Raw genomic sequence first — 10,223 nt, 5'->3', positions numbered from 1 at the left:
ATTTAACACAACACCATTAGAATCTAGCCAAACATCCATACTCTATCTTCGTCTAATATATGATGGGTATTTAACACAATACCACTAACATCTAACCATACATACCTACTCATTTTACAAGATTAAAATTTATGTAATCATATTCCATCTTTACATAATATTTTGTGGGTATTTGACACATTACCATCCATATATAAACATGCATACATATATATTCATAAGATTATAAAACATATCATTATAATACATTAAGTAAGAGAGAGAGAGAGAGAGAGAGAGAGTATAACTCACCTTGTTAATTAGTGAAGGCAAACTACTATTGGCTTCAAATCTCCAATTGATGCATCTTGATCTGTCTTCTTTGCTCAAGGCCTATTCATACAACATATTAAGCTCCTTAGAACTTGTCTTAGCCTATTAATAACTTAATAACTCTATATACCAAAATAATCACTCAGTTGATCATAATTATAACATCTTATTTTCTATCTCTAAATTTGTTATACCTTGATGAATTAAGCAACACATACTACCTAATTAGCTAATTCATTAAAATCTGAACTCTATTGCATAAATCCATCTTCCTCACTAGTTAGGGTTAACCCTAATTTCACCTTGGAAATCACATAAAAAGCTTTTAAACACTTTCAATAACATACAAATCGAGTTATAAGTCGATTAATTCAAACAATCTAACTAATCTAACAATTTCACCATTAAAGCTCAAAGCTTCATAAAAGGAAGAAATCGTTACCTTAAGGGGGAAAGGATGTTAATCCTTGCAATCCATCATCTCTAGCTCATCTTAGCACTAAAATCACCATTCCTCAACTTTCAAATGATTTAGGAGAGTTTTTGGTCCGAGAATAAGCCCTTAACTAATTTAAATCTATTTTATGGTCTGCGAAACCGTGCGACGACAACATGCCTACTGTGTTATGGTGCGCACTATTAGGTCGCAGTCTCCCTTTGACTGAGCCATGGTGCCTTTATCGAATAACATCCTACTTTTGCCACCACAATGTGGTACCCATATACCACACCACGATGCAAAGTACATTGCCCTCTATTTACGACGAAACTCTAATCCATTTACCGTTCTGGAAACCACGCTGCGGTGGTTATACATCAACAACTTCTTAGCTGATTCCATTCCATTTTGGGACATTTTTCCTCTAATCTTCTGACACTCATATCTTCTTCGTTTCAAACCAGTTTTCTATGATCTTTATATCCATGCGAAGGTAGGGATGAGTTCTACAACTCCATTAAGTCACTTCTGACAGACTACATACGGATCTTAATCTATTAAGTCACAAACTTGGCCCCAATAGCATAAAATTCCCATTTTACCCTTTATAGCCTAAATGCACCATCCCTTGTATTTCTTCTCTTGAACTCACTTATCTCATCTTATAAATGCGACTTAGACTTATCTTGACTAATTTCATGAGATTACGACTTCTCAGTTCATGAAATTCATCTAAATGACCGATTTTCCCTTTTGGTCAAATATTGACCCAAAATCAAATCTCTTAAATTTTGGGTTCTTACAATTTAGCTTTAAATTGTCTGTTGATGACTCAAAATACAAATTGCGGCGTTGTATCTTTATTGACATGTGCAAATGTGCTAAAGTTCCTAACTATATAATCGAAAATTCTCAACCTAAAGTTGATGATAATGAGGATTGAGATGCTATTGACTCCCAGATTAAATCTTGGTTTTATTATACTTGTGATGCTAATCTCTTACAAATCATTTCTAGTGACAATTATGCTTCCAAAGATCTTTGTGACAAGCTACATGAGTTCTTCGTTAATGAAAAGATGTCACATATGCTTTAACTTCAAGAGAAATTTCACAACACGAAGAAGGATGCCTCATCCATAACTCACTTTTGCAAGCCTTTTAAGATTGTGACTTTAAGATTGATGAAATGGAATTGGTAACTCAAAATTTACGTCAACTTCTTTTAGGGGCGGAGCAAAGATTTAAGAATAACGGGGGCTGACGCCCTCACATCGTAATAATATATTAAAATATAATGTTATATCCGAATAAAATAATATAGTTTTAAATTTTAAAAGAAAATTGACAAAGAAAATTTTGTCGATATAGAAGCTCCATCGACCATCATAGTATCAATTTTTAAAAAATTTCAACAGACCATAAACATCGACTCATATTCATCTTCTAATTGCTTGAAAAAAATCCATGCTTTTTTCTACTAATAATTTACTATATGATTATAATAAACCAAATTATCAAACATAATCAAATTATTATTTATAAATAATAAGAAATAAAATATACGATAAGAATTAGAAATTATCTTCTTAATTAGAGAATTGAAATTGTGTCGAATCTCGAAACGATATCTTAATTGAAAATTAACCTTGTCGACGAGTAAAAATAACTACATATTATCTTGGTGATTAGTGAATAGTCAACTAACAAAAGTTATTTATGAAGAAATGGATATATAATCAACTGCTAATTAAAATAAGATAAATAGGTGGAGGCCGTAGGATTTAATAATCATTTCCTCGTTGTTTTTTTATATAATAAATAAATGAGTTTTTTATATAATTGGGAAGGGCTACTAGGTTCAGTTAATTAACAAGGGCTTAAAGGTTACTAATGAGCTCATTTTATTTGTAATTTTGCTGAAGTTTGATAAGAGATTAGGGGGGCTAAGCACCTGGCAGCCCCCTTATTGTCTCCGCCTCTGACTTCCTTCACCTTATCATAACACTAGAATGTTTACTTGGGATTTAATATTTAAAAGGCTAAAATGTGTTTTTTTTCATAAATATGGGGATTTTTATTAATATTTCGTTTTAGAGAGGCATTTTTTCCCTCCTTTGCCTAGACTCGAAATTTGTTTGAACCATGTCATGCAATAGTGAACTAACCATATAAAAAAAATATGAATATAGCATAAACAAAATAGGGACAAACTCTAACCTAATTCCAAATCATAGTATGGAATAAATAATCAACAATAAAAAAATAAAAAATAAAAATAATCCAAACATGAAAATCATCATCACAATGGACAAGAAATAAGTTAGCAAGTGTCACATTTACATAAGAATAAGAAGAAACACAATAAGAACAAAAGTGATTTTTAATGAATATGAGATAATCTATATTTTATATATTAAAAGCTTTTCTATATTTATTCACTTTTGATAACTATTTTTTCCCATTAAACCCTCTTTTGCTTAGGGTAACATTTTTTTTATCGTTATGGGGAAATGTATATTATTTTATATAATTTTATATAATATACTATAACTTTATAGAAGAAACCGACACAAAAGTAATTCTTTATTGACAAATTTAATCAATTTAGGAAAGGAAGCGTTAGTTAAGAAGAAGAGTAGATTCGAAATGAAGTTAAGAGCTTTTCGTGCGTGGGTTGAATTTACAGGCGATCCGCGTTTAGTATCAATTCAGATCAAATCTCAATCTCATTAATGAAATTGATTCCCAGATGGGATCATCTATCGTCAATCTCCCATCTTCAACAACAACATCAACATCAAAACCAAAATCAAGATCTTCATCTTCTTCTTTAGCTCATCGCATTTGAGAATTCTTCCTGCCATCAACAGCAATGTCGTCGGGGTCTCAAACCCTAGGCGGCCAATCCCGCTGCGGATGGTTACTGGGGCCATCACTCGACAAGATCATAAAAAATGCTGCCTGGCGCAAACACTCTCACATCGTCGCTGCCTGCAAATCCGCCCTCGACAAGCTCGAAACCCTCACCGACGATTCTTCCTCATCAACTCCTCTATACGGCGTCTCCTCCGCCTCCGACGCTGAATCCTTCATCCTTCCCCTCATCCTAGCCATTGATTCATCTTCTCCTAAAGTCGTCGAACCCGCCCTCGACTGTTGCTTCCGTCTTTTCTCCCTCCGCCTCATCCGCTGCGAGATCGACCCCTCTGAACAACCCCCCTCCCTCATATTCCGTCTCATTGATTCTATATGCAAGTGCAGTGGTCTCGGCGAAGAGGCTGTTGAGCTCGCAGTCCTCAAAACTTTGCTCTCAGCCGTTCGATCATCCACTGTTTTGATCCGGGCCGAATGCCTTAACCAGATTGTGAAGACATGCTATAATATATATCTTGGAGGTGTCAATGGAACTAACCAGATCTGTGCAAAGTCGGTGTTGGCTCAGATGATGGCTATCATATTCGCTAGGGTAGAAGGGGATTCTCTGCTAGTCACCTTCAATACAGTATCCGTTACCGAGCTGTTAGAGTTCAATGATAGAAATCTTAATGAGGGGAGTTCTATACAGTTTGTTCAGAACTTCATTAACGAGGTTGTTTTCACTAACGTAGTCGATGCTGATCTTAATGCAAAATCGTTGCCTGAACTGCAAGACGGTAATGCCAGTGAAAAAGCTGAGTCTCCGCATGCTGAATTGCCAGATAAGGAGGATTTGAGTGGTTATTCTAAGATAAGGGATGATGGGGTCATGGTTTTCAAGAATTTATGCAAGCTGTCGATGAAATTCTCTTCTCAGGACCAATCTGACGATCAGATCCTTTTGAGGGGAAAGATGTTGTCTCTGGAGCTATTGAAGGTAATCATGGACAATGCAGGTCCACTATGGCGTACAAACGAGAGGCAAGTAACTGCATGTCTCTTAAATGGACACCTTTTGATGTTTAGATAAATGTCTGTATACCTCTTAACACTCTTTAAGATTACCTGATAACTTCATGTCATCAGAACAAATATATGTTGCTTTGACAATGCCATTTTCATAAGTTCAGTTAGTACCTTGAGTCAGTAAGGTATAGGACAAGAAATTCAACCACCAAGCTGTAGACTTTTTCATGCCTTTAATGGAAAAGGAACTAAAACTGTATGTAAAAGCTCTAAAATATCAATATTCTATTATGATTAATCAATTATCTTGAATGTAACCTCCAGTTGCCTGTTTTTTATACTTCTATTTTATTTTACTTTCCAGCAATAAATTAACCATATAAACTTTCTTAGGTTTGATGATTGCAATATCTTACTTCACAGGTTCCTAAACGTGATCAAACAGTTCCTTTGCTTGTCCTTACTGAAGAACAGTGCACTTTCAGTCATGTCAATATTTCAGCTTCTCTGTGCGATATTTCAGAGCTTACTAAGCAAATACAGATCTGTGTTGAAATCAGAAATCGGGATATTTTTCCCCATGCTCATTCTCCGTGTTCTTGAAAATGTCCTTCAGCCAAGTTTCATACAAAAGATGACAATCCTTAATTTACTGGATAAAGTATCTCAGGATTCACAGATTATGATCGACATTTTTGTCAACTATGATTGTGATGTTGACTCTCCAAACATTTTTGAAAGGTAACAAACTGGTTAAAGTTTCTAAAACATCTCATGTTATCATGTTTTTCTAGGTATTCTTTTTTCAAAACATAATGTTTTAACAACATTAAAATGGAAAATACAATATTTAAACCTTGTTAATTCGGTCAGACATTTGCAGGACTGTGAATGGTCTTCTGAAAACTGCTCTAGGTCCACCACCTGGTTCCACAACCACCTTGTCTCCTGTTCATGATCTGACATTCAGATTTGAATCTGTTAAATGTTTGGTTATGATCATCAAATCAATGGGAGTTTGGATGGATCAACAGCTAAGAATAGGTGAATTTGGTGTAAAGAACAATACATCTGATAATAATGATAGTGTTCTTGAAAGTAGCATGAGTGTAGGGGGAGATGATGTAAGTCTTCCTGATTTGGATTTGCATCAAGAACCAAATTCTGAACATTCCACTGCTACACTAGAGCAACGCAGAGCTTACAAGATAGAACTTCAGGTATAAATATAATTTATCTTAAAGTTAGGGTTTTTAAATTTATGCACTAAAACTATAACCTTGATATTGCAGAAAGGTATTGCTCTGTTCAATAGGAAGCCTTCGAAGGGTATTGAGTTTTTGATAAGTAACAAAAAAGTTGAAGGGACACCTGAATCAGTTGCAATGTTTTTGAAAAACACTTCTGGTTTAAATGAGACAATGATTGGTGATTATCTTGGTGAAAGGGAAGATTTCTCTTTGAAAGTAATGCATGCTTATGTGGATTCCTTTAATTTTGATGGAAGGGATTTTGGTGAGGCTCTTAGGTTTTTTCTAAGGGGTTTCAGATTACCTGGTGAGGCTCAAAAAATTGACAGAATCATGGAAAAATTTGCTGAAAGATATTGTAAGTGCAACCCTAATTCCTTCACTAGTGCTGACACAGCATATGTTCTTGCATATTCTGTGATTATGCTCAATACGGATGCCCATAACAGCATGGTCAAAGATAAGGTCAGGATTTCAATTTTCAATTTTCAATTTCAACCATTTATTTATTCTCAGTTTATAAATATATATTTTCTGATTTTGATGCTTTGGTTTGTTTATATGTAAGATGAGTAAAGCTGATTTTATTCGGAACAACCGTGGGATTGATGATGGAAAGGACTTAGCTGAAGAGTATTTGGGTGCTCTTTATGGTCAAATTGTGAAAAATGAAATTAAGATGAAAGCAGATGCTTCATCAATACCACAAAGCAAGCAGACAAACAGTGTTAATAGATTATTAGGGTTGGATGGTATACTTAATCTTGTTTGGAAACAAACTGAGGAAAAACCATTGGGTGCAAATGGAGCTCTTATTAGACACATCCAAGAACAATTCAAGGCAAAATCAGGAAAATCAGAGTAAGTTTGCTTATTCCGATGGAATTGGAATTCGCTATTCCATTCCATTCCATTCTAATTTCTTTATATGTTTGTGTCTGCAGATCTACTTACTATGCTGTAGCAGATGCAGCCATATTGAGGTTTATGGTGGAAGTCTGTTGGGGCCCAATGCTTGCTGCCTTCAGTGTAACACTTGACCAGAGTGATGACAGGGCAGCCACTAATCATTGCTTACATGGCATTCGCCATGCTGTGCATGTGACAGCTGTCATGGGTATGCAGACACAGAGAGACGCATTAGTCACAACTGTTGCCAAGTTCACATACCTTCATTGTGCTGCAGATATGAAGCAAAAAAATGTCGATGCTGTCAAGGTATTCGCCTATTCGGTATTCCCTTTCTTTTTTCTTATTTTCCAAAAATCTTTAAACTGACTTTTTAAATTTTAAAAAAAATATTTGTAGACAATAATAGCAATTGCGATAGAAGACGGGAACTATCTTCAAGATTCATGGGAACACATATTGACATGTCTATCTAGATTCGAGCATTTACAGCTATTAGGAGAAGGTGCTCCATCTGATGCATCTTTTTTAAGTGGATCAAACATTGAAACAGAAGAGAAATCTGTAAAGTCCAATTTCACATCCTTAAAAAAGAAAGGAACCCTTCAAAATCCAGTTGTAATGGCTGTTGTTCGAGGCAGTTCTTATGATAGCACTTCTTCCAATAATCACACATCAGGATTAGTAACCCCAGATCAAATCAACAACTTCATTTCCAACTTAAACCTTCTTGAACAAATTGGGAATTTCGAGCTTAATCACATCTTTGCTCATAGCCAGAGACTAGATAGTGAAGCTATTGTAGCTTTTGTGAAAGCTCTTTGTAAAGTTTCCATGACAGAGTTGCAGTCTGTTACAGATCCGCGGGTGTTCAGTCTCACTAAAATAGTTGAAGTTGCGTAAGATCCTATCCTTCTCCTTTTCTTTTTTTCTTTTCAATGTCTAAATAAGTAATTTCACACCTTATGATTTGGATTTTTTTCAGGCACTACAACATGAACCGAATCAGATTAGTGTGGTCTCGCATATGGAGCGTGCTTTCAGACTTCTTTGTTTCAGTTGGTTTATCAGAAAACCTTTCAGTTGCCATTTTTGTCATGGATTCCTTACGCCAACTTTCCATGAAATTTCTTGAACGCGAAGAATTGGCAAATTACAACTTTCAGAATGAGTTTTTAAGGCCTTTTGTCATTGTCATGCAGAAAAGCAACTCTGTTGAAATCAGAGAACTCATTGTTCGTTGCCTCTCACAAATGATCCTCAGCAGGGTTGATAACGTAAAATCCGGGTGGAAAAGCGTTTTCATGGTAAGTCAAAGTCAAATTTACAAAACTAACTTTGGAAAAACTGAAAAAGTGAAAGTTTATTTGAAATATATATGTGATTATATAGGCATTAACAGCAGCTGGAGCTGATGAAAGGAAGAACATTGTGTTGTTGGCATTTGAGACAATGGAGAAAATAGTACGCGAATATTTTCCTTACATAACCGAAACCGAAACTGCAACTTTCACTGATTGTGTGAGATGCCTCATCACCTTCACTAACAGCAGATTCAACAGTGATGTAAGCCTCAACGCCATTGCTTTTCTTCGATTCTGTGCTGTGAAACTTGCAGAAGGAGGACTTATCTGCAATCAAGAAACTGTTCCTGTTGATGATGATTCAACTTCAAGCATTCAAGTGGTTAAAGAAACTGCTGAAACCGATGGACAAACTCCCATGGAGAAAGACGAACATGCATCCTATTGGATCCCTTTGCTCAGTGGTAACTAACTAACTAACTAACTTACTTTCCTAATCCTCTAAACATGATACTTTTCTTATCATTACTTTCAGGGTTATCTTCATTAACATCGGACCCAAGATTAGCAATCAGAAAAAGCGCATTAGAAGTTCTTTTCAACATCCTAAAAGACCATGGACATCTCTTCTCCCGATCATTCTGGATCACAGTCATCAACACTGTAGTTTTTCCCATTTTCAAACACGTAAATGAAAAAAAAGAAAATCAACAAAACAAGACATGGGATTCGGAAACTTGCTCTGTAGCAACTCGATGTTTAATCGATTTATTCATAAACTTTTTCCCGATAATGCGTGGGGCCCATTTATCCTCGGTTATATCGCTACTAGCAGGATTCTTGAAAACCCCGGGTCAAGGTTCTGCTAGCACTGGAGTAACCGGGTTAATGAGACTCGTGGGTGAGTTGGGTGGGCTGTTGACTGAAGACGAATGGGCTTCTATTTTTCTTGCTTTGAAAGATACCTCGGGTTCCATGTTGCCTGGGTTTTTCAAACTTGTTAGGGTTATGGATCGGATTGAGATGCCACCAAATGTTGGCCAAATCTACGATGATGCTGAGATGCTCAATGGAAATGGTTCAAATTCAATTCAAGATTATGAAGATGATAACTTGCAGACTGCTGGATACGTTGTTTCACGAATGAAAACACATATATCAACTCAGCTACTTATCATGCAGGTAGTTATTACTTATTACTTATTAGCATTGCACTTTCAAAAATATTCTTATTATTAACAAAATAACAGGTGACAACGGATCTCTACAACATGCACCAACATTTACTAAAAGCATCAAGTGTGAAAATCGTGTTGGAAATATTCTTACAAACTGTATCCCACTCACAACAACTATCCTCCGAAACAAATCTCCACAAAAAACTCCAAAAAGCATGCTCCATTCTCGAACTATCCGACCCGCCCGTGATCCATTTCGAAAACGAATCATACCAAAACATGCTCAACCTCCTCCACCACTTACTAGCAACCGACCCGGATCTATCTTCCGAAATGGAGATCGAACCTCAGTTGTTTTCAACGTGCGAACAAATCATAAAAATATACTTAAACTGTTCTAAATTAGAAAAACAACAAGAACATGTTCATTGGATACTTCCATTGAATTCAGCAGTGAAGGAAGAGTTAGGTGCGAGAACAGGGTTGCTTGTGTCGGCTTTGAGGGTTTTGACTGAAGTGGAGAATGATATTTTTAGAAAGTATGCGGCTCGGGTTTTTCCTTTGATGGTGGAGTTAGTGAGGTGTGAGCATAGCTCGCGTGAAGTACAGATGGTTTTGAGTGAGTTGTTTCAGAGATGTATAGGCCCGATAATAATAATGAAATCGTGACATGTTTTTTTTTTTTCTGTAATTATATATATTATACATTAAAAATATATATATGTATTTGTAGGGTAGTGGTGTAGTTTTGGTTATGACATGATTTGTTTATCTTGTGCTCCATTTTTGGGACTGTAGTGTGAGTGTTGTATTTTGTATTTGTATTGTAGGGTATGGTATGGCATATGCTCATTCTTTTCATTCATCAATACAAACAACTTGCTAATGGTAAATTTGTGAGATAGTTGTGTTATTGATAGCTAATGTGTGAAGACAATATCATTATT

General features: G+C 35.7%; 1 protein-coding gene across 2 annotated transcripts; it reads left to right on the top strand.

Moving 5' to 3' along the window:
- The first annotated feature begins 3,381 nt into the window (after positions 1-3,381).
- On the top strand, positions 3,382-10,137 carry LOC145132575 (brefeldin A-inhibited guanine nucleotide-exchange protein 1-like). 2 transcript variants are annotated; one of them, XM_079067418.1, is made up of 11 exons: positions 3,382-4,650; positions 5,059-5,376; positions 5,519-5,855; positions 5,928-6,350; positions 6,454-6,746; positions 6,830-7,103; positions 7,194-7,693; positions 7,780-8,101; positions 8,187-8,562; positions 8,634-9,280; positions 9,349-10,137. In XM_079067418.1, the coding sequence occupies exons 1-11, from the start codon at positions 3,626-3,628 to the stop codon at positions 9,943-9,945; spliced, it is 5,112 nt and encodes a 1,703-aa protein (XP_078923544.1). In that variant the 5' UTR covers positions 3,382-3,625; the 3' UTR covers positions 9,946-10,137. The 2 variants fall into 2 exon arrangements, with proteins under 2 accessions (XP_078923544.1, XP_078923545.1); XM_079067419.1 differs by lacking the exon at positions 3,382-4,650 and having other exon boundaries at positions 5,208-5,376; positions 5,509-5,855.
- The last annotated feature ends 86 nt before the right edge of the window (positions 10,138-10,223 follow it).

Source organism: Lactuca virosa, chromosome 8 (genome assembly GCF_052849685.1).
Source record: "Lactuca virosa cultivar CGN04683 chromosome 8, Lactuca_virosa_CGN04683_v6, whole genome shotgun sequence".
Lineage (NCBI taxonomy): Eukaryota > Viridiplantae > Streptophyta > Magnoliopsida > Asterales > Asteraceae > Lactuca > Lactuca virosa.
Note: the sequence above shows the minus strand (reverse complement) of the source record. Positions and strands in the feature narration are given on the sequence as shown.